Below are 18,234 nucleotides of genomic sequence, written 5' to 3' on the forward strand. Positions count from 1 at the left end.
AAACAAGAGGAGGGTGAATTGTTTTCGCAAGATTTTCGCAAGACTGGAGTAGAATGAAAAGATTAGTTAAATCAATCAATTGATTTATTTGTTCAACTAGTTATTTAATAGATTAATAGTTTCGTAAAAAATATAAACCTGTTGTTTTTATGAATCAACTAATTATTTAATGCAAAACACTATTTAAAACAGTTTATCATAGTAGGGCAGAGAGATTCACATAGAGAAATTCATACTAGTCCAATCTTAACCAAGAGCTACATCTAGTCTCCAACAAACCACTAAGAATTCATTAAGTAATAAAAATCAGATTACAACACAACCAAAAGTGTGGATCTTGAACCCCTACAGAACACACAACACTTTCAACGAAAAATAGTTTCCATAAACACTATATGAAACTGTTTTACACACAATACAAAATTAAAATAATGAATTAAAATACACCTAGGTTGTATACAGTTGAAGAACAATAGAATAGAAAACCCATAATCTTATTTCACACATAAGTAATGATTCAAGACTCCAAGAATGATTAAAAGCCCTTTGATCTTCTCTCTTGAAAAACATTTTTAATAAACTCTCTTCTTCTTTTGAAATGATAAAAAAATAGTCTTTATATAAAATTTAAAAGATGGTTTAAACAATTTGATCATAAAATAAAATATGTTAAAAACATTTAAAAATAGTTTGAAAATCATAACAGAATTCTGTTAAAATGACTTAATTGATTTTTAAAACAAACTGATTATTTTCAATTTCTATTAAAAATTGAACATAAAAAGTCAATTCATTTATCGAAATAACTAACTGATTTTGCTTTATAGAAAAGGTAAAAGAAAATAAATCATTTTAAAAACCTTAAGTGTAATTCAATCGGTTGTTGCGATAAATCAACCTGTTGAAAAACTTATTGTAGTCACTAGAGTTGAACACAAGTTTTTTTCAACTGATTTAAAACACGAAACAACTAACTAAAATTAACACATATTTGAAAAAAAAAATTCAAATCATACGAACTTGGATCATAACTAAGTACAAATTAAAAACTCCAAATCTACCTAACTACACACAATAGCAGATTCAAGCTGGATTTGGAAATTATCAAAACATCTTATTCAACAGAAACTGGTAACAAAATCTAAACCATAATATTTTCCCAAGATTTTGGGAGCATAAGAACCTTTAAAAAGACACAAACTTCAACAAGAAGGGGAGAAGCTTCATTGGGTTTTTTTAGTTTCTTTTCTTCTTTGTAATTGTTTTATTTTTTTCTCCGCAAGGAATGCTAAACCTTTTTTTTATTCCTTCGTAATCCCCCATTGAATTATGAGGTTTTGATCAATAAAATTTTAATTTTCAATTCTCTATAACAGATGTTTTTATCTTCTAATCTCCCGGAAAATTGGTTTTTGTGAGAGATTGCACTTGAAGGCATGATTGAAAGTCTTCCTTATCTTAAACTTTGGTTTCTTAGTTAGTTCATATTGTTCTAATTAATTTCTTGGACGCATGATTCAAGAGAGAGTAGATAAGCATTCCCATAGAGTATACGCATGGAACAAAGTGGGTATTGAGTAAACCAGTAGACACATGCTTTATTGGTGAGTTTCAAGTTGAATCAAATTAACGCATGTTCAATCTGGTTTAGCTTTGTTTGAGGATTGAGAAAGGAATAATCTTTAGAGAACCTGTGAGGAATTCATTGGGTGGAAGAACTTGGGAGTCAACCTGCATTCTGTACTATTTCAAATCATCATTTATATTTTCTTGCTTAACAATCACAACCCCTTTTGCTTGACAGTTATTGCTAATTTTCATTGCTTGCATATAGGTTTTGAATTCTGTTCACTGGAGTCATTAATTGATTCGTTAAGAGACGACTTGGGGTCATCTGACCACTTCTATACTATCATGTTGCTAGCGTTAGGTAGTCTATCATTGCGTTAGACGGACTACGTCGAAATCTTTTTAATTCACTAGTGCAAAAAGAAGAAAAGGATACGCTTTATTTAGTGCGGCTTTTGCGCTAACCGCTTTCGAAAAAAACGCGGTGGCATTTTTGAAATTATTTTGATTTACGAATGCGGTTATTTGAATAACCGCATTCGTAAATCAAAGCGCTTGATTTACGAATGCGGTTATTTGAATAACCGCACTTGTAAATCAAAGCGCTTGATTTACGAATGCGGTTATTTGAATTTGATTTACGAATGCGGTTATACCTTTAACCGCATTCGTAAATCCTTTTTTGCCTTAAATTTTGAAGCGCGCCACACACAATTTCAAACTTTATTTCTCGTCTTTGCCTTCGTTTCGCGTTCGCACTCTGAGTTCGTCTCCTTCTACCGCATCTGCATTCCATTTGTGCAATGTAAGTTTCTTGAACTCTCTTTTTTCCTCTTCATCTTCACAAATATATGCATAAATGTTTTTCGTTTTTCTTATATATATTTTTTTCCTTGCATTAGTGGTCTCGAAGCACTCTTTCATTGTCTTCGTGGTTTCTTGTGGATTTTTTGGTTTGCTCCGTTGCTGTCGCTTCTGCTGCCGCCACCGTTGTTCGCTCCCGTGACTCTTCATCAATCTTGGCTTCACACAAGATTGACGATGTTTTAAAATTTTTAATTTTTTTTAATGATTCGGCATATACAAGTGCGGTTAAAGCAAATAACCGCACTTGTAAATGGTATTTATAAATGCGGCTATATAGCCGCATTTATATTTTTTGATTTACAAGTGCGTGTTGATCAAATGCGGTTATAAAGCCGCATTTATAAATTCAAAACAACCGCATTTGTTTTATGTTTCTGCACTAGTGATTTGACTACTAAACGACAACTATCAGTATTCTCACAATAACTTCTTATACTTTATTAATGTCTCATAGTTTAATCTCTACGAGTCGATTAAGAATGTTTTTCAAAGAAGGTTCTGATACAAAGTAGCATTCATCAACATTCAAAAGCTCCATTTGGTATTACCAATGATACATATACATCTTAGAAATAAAGAAAGAGTGGTTTACTCATATCATGATAATACATAACAAAGGATGTTAACAAAAAGTCATGAACCTATAATAAAGCTTTGGCCATGATGTCGTAAAATGCACAATCTACAATAGTCCTATTTGAAAACCTATGTAAGGAAGCACTACCATGCATAAAAGAATAAGGTTATGAGACATAACTAACAAGTCTCACATGCATGAGAAAAGAGTTGAAAATCTTTTAATACTTAAGTTGTAATTCTTCTCCAGAAAAAAATATATATATTGTAAATTATTCACTATTGTGAAGTGATCCCTTAAGATGTTTCTATGAAAGGGCTATTATAACCTTCGTTGACGAGGTAAAATGGAAGTGTGTAGAGAGAATTACATAAAACCTTAATAAATGCACTATGACTCATAAAAAGCTTATATCACAAGGTGAGGTGATTATGATACAATGGTGAGGTTATGTGAATAGAGAATAAACAAACAAAAACCTAAAAGAGATATTGTCACTCATGTAGACCTCATGAAGTGGAGCAAAGGTTCTCATAATTCTGTTAGTAACAACAAGAAAACGTTCTCATGACAAGAGTGTTGGAATGGAGATAAAGTCAACAAAGGAAAATCTAGTCAAGGCACCAATGTCTCAATTATGCACATACATCTTAACTTATCTCATAAAGGATAAAGGAATATCAAAAAGAGGAAAGAAGGATGCATTTTCATATAGATAACTTACATTATATAGTATTGGATAATGAATATCCTCGCAAGAAATTGTAATAATTAAATCGTTAAAAAAACCAATAACATGATCAAAAAATGTAAAAAATAGTTAAATTAGTTAATAAAAAAAGTAGGTATAATTACCTTATTCATCCCTGCATTTAGGGTCAATATTCAATTTAGTACAGTGGTTTTTAAAAAAATCAATTTAGTTTCTATGTTTTTTAAAATATATCCAAATTGGTCCTTTCTGTTAAGTCTGACCTTATGGTGTCAAGTGTTGCTTATGTGATAGAGAGAAGTGCTCATGTGGACCGTCAATTTAAAGACATATCAGATTGAGTGTTGTGTGAGGTGTCATGAGATTGGGTTTGGCAGAGATTAAAGTGTGAGGGGTAGGGTTTCTTTTTGTTGTGAACATTTTTGGATGGTGGTTTCTTCACATATACGAGGGTCTTCACAGATATGAGGGTTGTTTGTGGTGGAGTTCGGTGTTGTGGATTTGTTGGTGGGGGAGGACTAAATAGCTTTTGTGATTCCTTCCTAGATTTGTTCCTTGATTCCTTATTGTTTGTTGTTTCGTTAAGTGGGAATGTCTACCTATAGGTCTGCATCTGTATCATCATGCAATTATAATCAGATGGAAGTGCACAACTGATCTAATTGAAGCCATGGTGGTGGGAGCAAGACCACATTGGCTGCTCCCATTTGCAATTGTGGGGAATTTGCAGTTTTGAGAACAACAACAATTGTCAAAAATGGTGGGAGGCAATTTTGGAGGTGTCCAAAGTACAACGTGAGATGTATTGAATTGTGTTTTATGAAGAAATATGCATTGGTATTGATTGTTTTGGTTATCATTTTATCTAATACAAAGTAGAAGTGGCGTAAGCATGGGATGCAATTTCTTCAGATGGTGCATTCAAGACACTGGGGATGACAAAGATGAAACTATTGCTAGACAAAGAAACAAGATCTGTAGTTTGGAAAAACCTCTGAAGATGTCAAGAAAGTGGATTAAGATGTTATTAATAGGGTTGTCTGTTGTTGTTGTAATAAACATTGTCATGTTGACTATTTGCTTAAAATTTCCATGACTGACGTATCAATGTTTATTTTGGGATTATGATTGAATGAGTTAATTTAATATGTATTAGTGTCTTAAGTTTAATCTGTCCAGGTTATCCCCAAATCTATATCAATGCAAAATGAATTTGAATGAACCAAATATTTGATGTGTTGTATAATGCTCCAGAATCAGATAAAGCAAAATGAAATTTTAAACCAACATAAAATTTTAATTTCTATTTTAGTATCAAGTAATGTGCTATATAATATAAAATTTAACCTTAAAGGAAATGAAATAATCAGAGGCATTTGGAATGAAGCAAACTTAATTATCATAGAACCTGATAACATTAATGTACTGCAAAAATTACCAAATACATTGACTACATGAATGTAAATGTCATTCCAAAATACATTAGCAGGAGCCTGCAATAATTGGTTTTCTAAATACACAACTATGGTGAAATCAGTGGGTTCCAAAAGCAGTCATGGCTTCCAAAACCGGCCTTTCATGGAGTGTAAGTGAAGCCTCATGTTGGGTCTTGAAAATTTTGCACATGATCTTGTTGTCCTTCGAGCTGGCTGAGATTGTAGTGAAACTGTTGGTTGAGTAGGGGGAGATGGTGGAGGGGTGCGGTTGGAGCTGCCTGACATGGAGCTTTCTAAGATGGGCATGATGCACTTAGAGCTGCCTGAGTTGGAGTTTGCTAAGATGGGCCTGATGCATTTAGAGTTGCCTGACTTGGAGCTTGCTGATATAGCCCTGGTGCAGATGGACTTGCCTCCATTGGAGCTTGGTGTGCAAATGGACTTACATCATTACTTCTCATTTTTGGATACTGACTTAAAGAAGACTCCAACCTCCCACTCAACCATTTAGTACTCAACAAATCAACCTTAAACTACCTAGTACAAATATGTACATCATTTATTTTTCTTAACTGCCAACATCTTGTTGAGGGTAAGAACCCACAATATGCATACCATTAACAGTGTCCTTGTGCTCCAATACAACACACACGAACTCTCGTATTATTTTTTTTTTTACTAATTTAAAGTTCCTCCCTAAAATGGACAACATAAGTTCTAATGGAATCTTTAAATGCTTCCTTGTCTGTAAAATAGGTACCCAAATCCCAGGAAAAATATGCCATGTTTTTTGGCATTTCAAAGGATGGAAATTTACCACCAGTACTCATATCCTCCTCACCATCTTCAACTTCGTCCATGCTGTCTAACTTTTATGATTCCCACTCTGTATCTAACAACCCTCTATCATGCACAAATGTTCCTTCACTTTCATCATCATCAACACCTAAATTCTGCAAATCATCTGTAGAATTTGGTTTTAAACCTTCTATGGGATTACTGGCCTGCTTTTTACTTACCCTGACTCTCACCCTCACCCTCACCCTTATCTCTAGTACCCTCACTCTGAACTTCAATTTCACCTTCAATAAATTCAACTTCCCTTAACCAAGAAGGATCTTCTGACACATGCCCACCATCATTATCCCCACCATCCTGATCACATTCCATGTCTTCATGAATAGCCACACCAATACCCTGACCACCATGACCTTCCTTCTCCTCCTCATCCTCCTCAACCTCACCACCATGATCCTCAACATGACCTTCAACACCTTCAGGTTCCACACCAGCACAACCTTCCTCCTCCTCATCATCTCCCTCAACCACACCTTCCACACCATGATGCTCACCAATGTCCTCACCACCATCATCCTCAACATGACTTTCAACACCTTCAAGTTCCACACCAGCACGACCTTCCTCCTCCTCCTCATCACCCTGAACCACACCTTCCACACCACGATCCTCAACATCACCTTCGGGTTCCACACCAGCACAACCTTCCTCTTCATCATCATGACGTTGCACACCATCCTCAACATCACCTTCAACAACCACACTTTCCACACCATCATGCTCACCAATATCATCTTCCACACCACCAGCATCACCTAAAACCAACATCACTTTTGTCTCTGAAACAATGTGCAGTAAAAATAAATGAACTTCAACATATGTATTTGCAATTTTCAGCATTTCTATTGCACCACCACCATCAACCAGAAGTTGCAGTATATTTTACAACCCTTCATAACCTCCACGTGAATACCGCATCTCCTGTACTGTTAAAAACCTCATCTCCTTTACAATGCCAAGTATGCCAAGTATTTCAAGGTAACTCCAACTATCAGAATAACATGACCATGTTGACACCTCACACCTCACACAACACCTAATTCCACTTCTCTTTGCCACATAAACAACACTTGACACCGTAAGATGAGACTTAATAAAAAAGACCAATTTGGATACATTTTTAAAAATATAAGGACCAAATTTATTTTTTAAAAAACTACTGTACTAAAATGAATTTTAACCTTAAATGTAGAGATGAATAAGATAATTATACAAAAAGAGTAATAATAACTACGATTTAATTGTTGTTTTTTTTTTCTAAAGAAAGCAAAGTATTATCAATTTTCATTTCATGAAAATTATTTTTAAACAATATTATTATGTATTATTGAATCTTAGACTTAAATGTTTTACTTTTATGCAGATGTGTTATTTTTCGTTTTTATCATTATTAAATTATAATATTATATTTTTTAAAATTAATTTAAATAGTTCAATTATATTATTTTATTATTATAAATTGAAATCATAGTTTACTCATTGGTTTATCCCATAAACCTTGAATTGGTATCTTAACTAGTTCAATATCGATTTGATTTGAGCTAATCATAGGGAGATAATCATAGATTTAACCAATAAACCTTAATTAGTCTGATATTTGAACCAGTTCATCAAACGATATGATGAGATATGACTACATATAATTTGGTGTTTTATTCATGGGGTACAAAGCGTCTCCAAACTAGCATTTCAACTCTCACTCATCAACTCAATAAATTAATATTTTAATTATATTTAATTTATTTTTTATTTAAAATATTATTATATTATTATAATAGATTTTCAATAGAAGGGTGTCAAAGTAATTTTTTTTTAAAATATACAACCTATTCAAAACTGTTAAATATATCTGCAACTACATGGAGGAAATATAATTTTGAAAGGCAGGATAAACCATGGATAAAAATATGTGCTGACTTATTATTATTGTTGCTTGTCACTGTGAACAGCAATAAATATATGCTATTATGAACCAAATATAAACACAAGATGCAGAAGAGCAATGCCTTTTCAATTGACACTATTACATTATTGTTATCTGATGATGATGATGATGCTGCTGCTGCTTGCAGATCAATAATACTGAGTATATAATATGTACAGGCTTTTTTTTGGCAAATAAGAGGATCCAAAACAAACAAGCTAATCCAACAATTTTTTGGAAGAATCAATTTCTTTTCTTGCCTTGAAAGAATGTAATTCCTCTATTCCCTGTTAAGACACGATAAAGGAAACAAAATAATATAAGCTACCATAGTATGGCAAGAGATTCAATTCAATATAAAACGAACTAAACTAGCATTGCAAATTATACTGCATGAAACTCAAAGATTTACACCATCAACACTGCTCTCAGGAGTTCAACTTTTGTCACATCTAGAATCCTATATACCTATTATCACTCTTCCAAATATATTCCTACCAGAGTATTTTCTTTTTCCTTGCAGCAACCAAGTAAAACAAATTTGTAAACATGGTATTTGAGGATAACTTCTTCACAATCTTCATAAAATAAAATTGCCTTCTAACAAGCACAAAGAAAATATAAATAATATACACCTTATCTAGACTTTGGACAGAACACAAAATCTATGTGGAAGGTGTTGGAACTCGAAGTACTTGTTGCAGAAAGCGTGCTGCAAGACGTTGAGTGATTCCCCCCATAACACGTTCCCCAAGTCTGCGTGCCTCAGGTTGCTGAAGAACCTGTTCATGTGAAAACATAAATTTATATAAAATTAAACTAGTAACAAATTTTATTAAGAAAAATGAAACCGAGGGTCAAATATAAAATGCCTTATATTCACTTCAACAAAATATTTAAAATTATTTCATTTAACATTAAATTCAATATTTGCACAGCTGGGCCCTTCGATCACCAGAGTGACATCAAACTAATTTGGTTGGTTTCACCGACCTCCATTGTCCTTGTTGCGACCTCCTTTCTCATATTTTAAAAAGTATAAAATCCACATCCAAATGACCAAATAATAGCGCAAATCTCTCGGTTTTGTAAAGTTAAGTTACATATCGATTTTGTAAAATTAAGTTAAATATTGGATGGATGCCAAATAAGAACGCAAATCTTTGGTTTTGTAAAGTTAAGTTAGATGAGATTTTGTAAATTTAAGTTAAATGTCGCCTCTTAAAAGAAAATCTTATTGATAAAAGTTAACATTAAATGATAATAGTAAAATATCATAAGAAAGTGTTCAACATTGGAATAAGCTAGATTTTTAACTTTGTGTTCTATTGTGCAAATCTGTGGAACCCAATATATTGGGAACCATCAAATGACTCATAACGTGTAAACCCTTTTGGAACAATGCTCAAAACACTTTTGCAAATGACATTCAGCAGTTTTATGTTTATGCCCATAAGCTAGCATCTCTTAAACAAACTGATTACAAAATGGCATCTTTCATTGCTAAAAGTTAATCTCCTATTAAGGAATTAAAGATGTTCTAAGACATTTGTTGGAGATCTCACATAATTAGAAATTAAAACATTTTATACCATATATAAACCTTATCTTATAAACTAATTTTATGAGGTTTTCTAAACATAAAGCCATATTTTGATCTTAATAAGGAGTCTCTTCAATAGAAAGTTCAACCCTTAAAAAGTTGAAATCTTCAAGAATCTGCTGAATCTTCTACCATGATATCTACTAGTGGAAGGGGAGGTCATGGCAATAGAGAACGATGTGGTGGTATGTAAAAGGACGTGTCACATTTAAAGAGAATTTCTACTCTCTACATGATTTTCCTAATATCTCCAAATTTGAAACAATTGAACCAAAGTTTTTTAATGAAGAATATCAAGAATATGTGAGCTTAAAAACCAGCAACCTAGCCCAATCTTCCACAAATCCTAGTTAGTCAACAATTTGCATTTCATAACCGGTGGAAAGTCAAACTTTATGGATAACTAATTCACGTACTTCTCTAATCATACACTTCTTTGTTCTCTTCTATTTCTTCTCCAAAAATTTTCTCACCTTATAACCTTAGTCAATGGATCTAAGGTTGTTTCTCAAGAAGTTGGTCAAGTTTTTCTTTTTCCCTCTATAAACTTTAAATTTATTTTATTTGTTCCTACCTAGCCCTTTAACTTTATTTCTTCAAGTCAATTAACCAAGTCATTAAACTATTCAGTAACTTTTTATGGAATTCATTTATTACACGGGTTTAGGGTTTAGGTACAGGTCCATTGATTGGCACAGAACAAGAATATAGAGGATTATACAATTTTAGAACCAATTCACCTGTGTTTTGTTTTCCGTCTCAATCTCTCAAACTTCTGGCCCGATCACTTGGGTCATACACACTTATCAAAATTAAAACAAATGATTCCTAAACTTACCAAACTTCAAGACCTAGACTGAGTCGTGTCAATAAGGGAAACATGTTACGTCCTCTTCTCCCAAGCAACATGAATCAAGATGACACTGTTTATTTTTCTTTGTCATTCATTTTGTTATGACATTTGAGGACCAAATCCTATCCGACTTAAATATTTGTTTAGATTAATTGGTGAACATTCAAAATGCATTTTCTGTATTTAATGAGAGATCTTTGTGACGTGTTTTGGTTGGATTGTGTTTTGTTTTGTTCATGACATATCTCCAAATTTGGACAAACTGCTAACAAGAGTCATCAAATGTGTCTTGTAGGATACTCTCATCTCCAAAAAGTATATCGTTGTTGTTCTCCTTAAACAAAATTATGTCTGTGAGTGTCAAATCTTTTGAAGAGACTCCTTCATTTCACTCTTCCACACAAGAAGTTGACTCTGTCCAACAAGTCTTCCCTATTCCATTACTTGAACCCTTGGTCTTCCTAGCTCATTACGCCCTCGATCAAGCAATACTCTAGGTTTTTCTCGTAGTTCTAGTACACTGAAACTATCATCGCCACCTACTGATACCTACCAATGCAGGCTATGAGTGATTGGCCAAATGTTACATGGTTAAGTTGAGCCATTAAAGTTGGACCAAATAGTGAAGTTGATCACCTTAAAACTAAATTGGTGGGAAAATGATACACTCAAATATATGGCCTTGATTACGGTAATACTTTTCTCTTATGGCAAAAATTACTATTGTCCAACTATTTTTTTCCATGGCAGTTGTTTGCCATTGGCCTCTCCATCAATTAAATATCAATAATATTTTCCTTCATGGTGATCTGGAAGAAGAAATCTACATGGAACAACCTCCTAGATTTGTTGCTTAGAGGGACTGTGGGTTGGTTTGTAAATTGGGTCGGTTTCTCTATAGTCTCAAGCAATCTCCTTGCATTCGATTTGGAAATATTAGTCATAGTGTTCAAATCTTTGGGCTAAAATGCACTGAAGTGGATCATTGGGTTTTTAATGTCATGCATCTCTTGGAAAATGTGTTTACTTAATTGTGTATGTAAATGAGATTTTCATAATAGGGAATGATGTCACTAAAATCACTCGGCTAAAGAAGCATTTTTGTGCACCCACTTTCAAACCAAAGATCTTGGATGCCTTAAGTATTTTCTAGGCATTGGAGACTCAATCAAAGAATGATATCGTAATTTTAAAAAGAAAATATACATTAGATATCTTAAAAGAAAGAGGCATGATTGAGTAGACTCATAGGCAGTCCTATGGATCCAAACCTGAAACTAATTACCAAATAAAATGAATGTTTCTAACCTACAGTGATATAGAAGACTTGTCGAAAAACTCATTTATTTCTCTATTACTAGACCTGACTTGTCTTATATTGTTGATGTAGTTAGTCAGTTTAAGTACACACCTTGCATTAATCAGTGGAATGTTATTCACATCCTCAAGATACCTCAAAAATGCTCCAAGACAAAATTTACTATATAAAGATAAGGGAAATATCCAAATCTCTAGGTATTGTGGTGCTAACCCGTAGGATCTCTCGTATACAAACATTTCAATACTGAATATTATGTTTTCATTGGAGGGAATATTGTTTCATCATGTAAGAGTAAGAAACAAAATGTGGTTCCTCCATCAAATGTTGAAGCTAAGTATAAAGTGATGGCATCACTTGTGAACTTCAGTGCAATAAAACAATCCCTCAAAGAACTAAAACTTTATGAAATCCAGCAAATAAGGATGTATTGTGATAGTCAAGAACCCATCCATATTGCTTCCAATTCAGTATCTAAATTAAGTGACTATAGATGTTTTATAAAGTGCAGTATGGTGTTACACATGAATGCTAGATACTCAAACACCAGTGATAATCCCTATACACATTTGATAGAAAGGGGAATAATGAGAGGGTGTGGAAATTTTATTATAAAAGAAAATTTAAAAATTAGTTACTTGTTAGTTGCTAACTGCTAACAGTTGTTGCGGGAAGAGGGATGAACCTTTCTTTTAGGAAGTCTATATATCCTTTTCTTAAGAAGGAAGGATAGTAGTTTTGTGACAGGGAATGCCCTGTGTGAAAGGAAGTATTTTCCTTTATGAACCTGTGTTACGAAGTTTACTGAGAATTAATGCAGTTTTAAGGGACTGTCATTACAATTTCTCTTCTACCTTCTTTGGGAAGGCTCCTAACAATTTTGGTCTGAACTGTCAGATCTTTGAGGGGCATAATGGGAAGCAGAGTGAGTGCTATGGAGAAATGGGCCAGCAAACAGAGGAAGAATATTACAGACTTGAGAAAAGACAGGACTCTGGTAAAAGAAAGCATACCAGACAAAAAGCAAAGAGTTTTTTATTTTGGTAGATAGAGTTGTGGGGGGCTCTAGCATCATAAATAGACAATTGGAACTAATGATTCATAGGAGGTTACTTGAGGATGATTCCTGAGGAGTTGGAGAGGCACTGAATGAAACAATTTGCATCCATAGCATAAGGTTAACTGTGCTAGGGAAATACTATTTCAGAATTGATCCTGTGGGAGAGGGTGCTAGATGGTATCGATCATTTGGTCAAGAGATATACTCAACCTTACTTTTAGCCTGCGACCAATTTCCATAATTCAACCTTGAGGACAAGGTTGTTCCAGCAGGGACGAGTAATGATAGAAAGGGGAATAATGAGAGGGTGTGGAAATTTTATTATAGAAGGAAATTTAAAAATTAGTTAGCAGTTAGCTGTTAACAACTGTTGCAGGAAGGGGGCTGAGACTTTCTTTTAGGAAGTCTATATATTCTTTTCTTATATGGAAGATGAGAAGGAAGGATAGTAGTTTTGTGACAGGGAATGCTCTGTGTGAAAGGAAGCATTTTCCTTTGTAAACCTATGTTAGGAAGTTTACCGAGAACTAATACAGTTTTGAGGGACTTTCCCTACAATTTCTCTTCTGCGTTTTACCTTCTTTGTGAAGGCTCCTAGCGATATCCCTGTATCACTTTTATTGCATCCACAATGATTAATACTGACTTTGAAACACGGATATTTGTTTTAATTTTGGTTTTGGATTTGTGCTTACAGGAATCTCAAATTAGCATGTGTTTCAGTCTCAAATAAATCTTTAATGTAATCTTATAATAATTTTTTATTTTGTATGCAATCAGTGTAGCTGAAATCATATGCAGTAATATTTGTATCAGAGTTGTATGGTACTTGTCTTGTGTCTGCTACACAAAGTTGTTGATCAAGTGCTATAGTTGTGCTAATTTTTGTTACATGAGATATCAGTTCAATAATTAAATTAACACCTGCAGAATGTCTCTATGGTCTGTAAATGGTCCATGGTCTATAGAAATACAATAATGCAGAAAACACTGGATCTTACCTGTAGTATAGGTAGCAAAAGATCTGGATCAAAATCATCAGATGATTGCAGAAGTCCCCATATCCTGAATACTTGATCTCTAAGCTCTATCATGTTTTGTGTTTCACCTTCCGACATTATAATGGGTCCATTGGCATTGCCATTGAAAACAAGAGCCTTCATAAAATCAGGAACTGACTTGTATGTATCAGAAATTGTGCTAAGTGTAAAAGCTTCAGTCACACGAACAGCTTCTTTAATAACAAGGTTCCTGAGTTCTTCACCATCTGGACTCAATAATACCTTCAGGACAGGTTGTAAAGCCTCTTTTGCAGTGAAATCTCTGTCCATTCTCCCCTGCACTAGCAGGTTTTCCAGTCTACCCCACCTGCACTTGACTAGATCAATCTATATTCTAGCAAATTTACTCAAAAAAGTATTCTATCATCATGTTCGATCAATGAAATATAGACTTTAGATAGCTGTATGTATACCTGAATCTCCCATCCTGGAAAAGCAACTCTATAAGAGCATCTCTGAGGTATGGGTTTGGGTCTGTCAACAGCCGCTTGGCAAAATAAGGGTATGATGCCGCAAGAACCTTAAAATTGGGATCAGCATAAAGTGCTAAACCTTCTAAAACAGTGAGAGACCTCAATATTAAAGCATAGTAGGCTGGTACTGCCAAAAGAAAATGAAAAAAAGAACCCAAATCCAAACCATCAGATTCTGCAACAAATGGTAGATACAAGTAACAAAAAATATGTATTGAAATAGACAATTACATTACTCAACCATTGAAATTGAAAGTTCTAAGAAAAATAACTAAATGTTTTATTTTGTCTGTCACAGGTAGAATATAATTAATGTTGTCATCTATGTGTTTTTAGAAAGTGTGTATCTATCCCAGGCTGAAATGACTCAAGAATCACTATAAAAAGAAGTACAAGATGAAAATGAGAAATCAATAAAAAGCATACTGTTATCTCACCATTAAATGGAAATTGATACAAAACGTTTCCCAGACCATCCACTAGTGTCTTGAAGTTAAGTTCACTCACAGTATAATTAAGTGCATCATCAAAAAAGTCTCGTAGTGCTGGTACAATTGGTGACACATCAACATCAGGCGCTAGGAACTCAAGAGCGTAGTAGTCACGAGCCATAGCTTCATAGTCCCGGTTAACTAAGTGAACAACATGGCCAATTATGGCAGATCTTGCTTCTTCTGGAGTCTCACTCATCATCCCAAAATCAAGAAAAGCAAGCTTTCCCTCCGGTGTTGCTAAGAGATTCCCAGGATGTGGATCTGCATGGAAATATCCATACTCAAGTAGCTGTCTGAGGCTGCACTGAATGCCTGTATTAACCAGATCCAACACTTTTAGTCCTTGTCTCTCAATAGCCTCTTGCTCATTTAATTTGACTCCATCAACCCACTCCATCGTCAGTACTTTGGCACTTGTATAATCCCAGAAAACATCTGGGACACAGATATCTTCCTTGTCAGCATACAATTTTTTGAACCTCCTTGCATTTTGTCCCTCCTGCAGGAACCTGTCAAAATTTACATTCAATCCTGAAAAAGAATCTTACGTAATTTACAAATAAGTAGTTTTACTATTAACATATAGGGAACAAACATCCCATAACTACAAATGAAGAAAGCTACAACAACTAGATTCAAGCTTTTCACTAGACACAAGTCAATAGGCTAAAGATTTGATGTTTGATCCTTTTGATGTTTTAAAAACAAGATTTGGAAATGAAAAGAAAATTCAAAAATACATATGGAAATGATTGAAGAACTAACCTGCACATAGTTGAGCTCCTGAAATACTCTACGTGCAAATTCATCAATAAGCGCAACAACATCACTAGTGATTATGTCGACATATTTATTAATAAAAAACCCAAGACCTCTTATCAGGTAGAAGTCCAAGCCTATTGCTTCCTCGATACCAGGGCGTTGCACCTTCACAGCCACAAGTCTTCCAGAATACTTCAACTGAGCTTTATAAACTTGTCCCAAACTGGCTGCTGCTATGGGTGATGGTGATATAGAAGAGAAGACGGAGTCAAGAGATAGACCTAATTCCCTCTCAATGCATGCAAAGGCCTCCTCATCAGGAAATGTAGGCAAACCATCCTGGTAAAGTACATCCAGGATCAAAATTACCCTTACTTTTAATTCTTTAATACAAAACTTCATAGCAAAAATTATAATAACGGGCATATACCATCCTACACTACATCAGTGAATAAATTTCCACAATGCATTAACTTTGATCAAGTCCTATAAGAACCAAGACATTATACACAAAAGAGCATGCTATTTACGCTACATATTGATGAGTCACACAACCAAACTTCTTAGGCACCATTTGGATGGACATATTTTCATCCCTTTGTATAAAGCTAGTTGAAACAGTTTTTAAAATCCACATAAGTTGTCTGGTCTTACTTCCATAAGCTACAAGCTGAAGCTTATGAAAACAAGCCTTCGCAAAATTAACTCTTTCTTATTTTCAAACAATTATCTTCAATAAATCATCAAACTTCCATTCTTTACCCTAGTTGAAATGTTTATCCAAATAAGATTTATCTTCTTTTACTGTAATATAAGGTCTACTAAAACAAATACCAAGATTCTATTTTGAAAATATTCTCTATTGCACTTAATGAAGAGAAATGGGAAAGTAAACTGGATTAAACTTTTCATACTCACAAGTTCTCATTTAACTTCTTCAAAATCCTATATGCATTAATTCATTTTAACTTGTGGAAGAAACTTGATACATTTTACTTTCGATTTTCTTCTTCAAGTTTTCATGCATATTTTTATCTAAATCAATATTAACTCAAGTAGTTTCTCCAAACAAGGCCCTTAAAGGTAGTCAACCTCTAAAACATGCTCTAAAAATTTTTAATTTTGTAAAGTTACAATCATTAACTAATTAACAAACAAAAGAAACGCTGAATTTGAATGAAAACGAGTAAAAGGGAAGAAGAGAACACAACACTTGAAGCTCAGAAAGCTCTTCCAAATATTCCGGTGGGCATATGTCAGGCCTTGTGGACAATCCCTGACCCAATTTCACAAAAGTGGGACCCAGCTTCGTGAATATGTCCTTAAGCTCAGACGCACGAACTCTTCTATTCTGATCAAGCACTCCACTCCTCTGGTCCAGCAACAGCTTCAGCCCAAACGAACCCAACGCAACCAGAATCTGAAGGGTCCTCCGCACCACCTACCACAAAAAAGGGATCAACCAATCCTCAAAATCCGATTCGTACCCACGAAAGAACTTCCAAAAGGGTATCCAAAAAGGGTGTGAGAGAGAGAAGACCTTAACGGGTTGGGAGCCATACATGGACGCTATCAGTTGCGGGTTGTAGACGGTCGCATTGACCGCACGTGTCATGGCTCGGGCCTCGGCTTGCAAGTCATTGGCACGTGACAGGGTGAGTACCTGAATGGAGCTATTGTCTCTGGGCGCGGAAGGTGAAGGCGGTGCTTGGACCAGAGCAGCTTGTGGGGTGAGGCGCGTGAGTGTGGTGGTTCTGCTGCTGAAACGACGTCGTGGGAGGCGCTTGGAGAGAGGAATGGAACCGCGCGTCCATGAAGAACACGGCTGCCCCACCGTTGCCATGGTTGGTGTCGGGTTTGTCAATTCTGATTATGCCGTGGACACTCGGAAGTTAAATGGCAGTTATTTTTTTGGATGAACTGAAAATGAGTCAAACAAGTAATGGGGAAAGCATACACGAAATTGCATTTGGACCATTTGATTTTCATGACACAAAATTTTTTGTGCACGTCATTAATACTCATATGAAAACAAAATATTTTATATAATGAAATTTATTTCACACTAAAAAACCAACCATTTTACAATATTAAAAATATTATATTATAATAAAATAGTAATTCGTTTAAACATCAAATAGATAAAACTGGTTTCAAGTTATTCTTTTGTAATGCCGTATGATCCTTTATTTGTATTCTCATAGTTACGTACTTAAAGATAATCCGTACATGTCTAAATTGAGTGTGAGTAACGTTCTCTATTTATCTTTAAAAAAAACTCATTCATTTTTCTCCTAAATCAATTATTTTACAAAGTAACATTATTTATAGGTTTAAATTTCTTTTTATTCCTCATAATTCTTTGAATATAAAATTTAGTCCCTATAAAAAATTAATATATGTTATTAATCAAAAACACATTATTTTTTCTGTAATAATTTAATAATATAGAAGTATTAGATCAAAATTGTTTGATTTTTTAAAATTAAATAACTAATATGTTATTAAACTTTTTTAAAAAGATCCAAACTACATATTAATAAAATTATTGAGATGAAAATGTAGATTTAAACTACTATACACATTGCTTCTTTGATATAGTAACCAAAATAGGATTGGTAGTTTGGCTTCAATATATTCTTCCTATATAGAAATTTTAAAAGAAAT

At 34.1% G+C, this 18,234-nt stretch overlaps 2 protein-coding genes across 2 annotated transcripts; both read right to left on the reverse strand.

The window, feature by feature from the left end:
• Window positions 1-6,033: 6,033 nt before the first annotated feature.
• Window positions 6,034-6,859, reverse strand: LOC137824921 (uncharacterized). Its single transcript, XM_068630597.1, has 2 exons — window positions 6,181-6,859; window positions 6,034-6,125 (listed from the first exon to the last, which is right to left on the reverse strand). The coding sequence occupies exons 1-2, from the start codon at window positions 6,857-6,859 to the stop codon at window positions 6,034-6,036; spliced, it is 771 nt and encodes a 256-aa protein (XP_068486698.1).
• A 1,051-nt stretch (window positions 6,860-7,910) lies between these two features.
• Window positions 7,911-17,731, reverse strand: LOC137823311 (protein ACTIVITY OF BC1 COMPLEX KINASE 3, chloroplastic-like). Its single transcript, XM_068628393.1, has 8 exons — window positions 17,108-17,731; window positions 16,781-17,008; window positions 15,571-15,906; window positions 14,749-15,304; window positions 14,252-14,438; window positions 13,779-14,145; window positions 8,579-8,725; window positions 7,911-8,230 (listed from the first exon to the last, which is right to left on the reverse strand). The coding sequence occupies exons 1-7, from the start codon at window positions 17,408-17,410 to the stop codon at window positions 8,609-8,611; spliced, it is 2,094 nt and encodes a 697-aa protein (XP_068484494.1). The 5' UTR covers window positions 17,411-17,731; the 3' UTR covers window positions 7,911-8,230; window positions 8,579-8,608.
• Between the last annotated feature and the right edge of the window lie 503 nt (window positions 17,732-18,234).

This window comes from Phaseolus vulgaris, chromosome 8, assembly GCF_000499845.2.
Source record: "Phaseolus vulgaris cultivar G19833 chromosome 8, P. vulgaris v2.0, whole genome shotgun sequence".
NCBI lineage: Eukaryota > Viridiplantae > Streptophyta > Magnoliopsida > Fabales > Fabaceae > Phaseolus > Phaseolus vulgaris.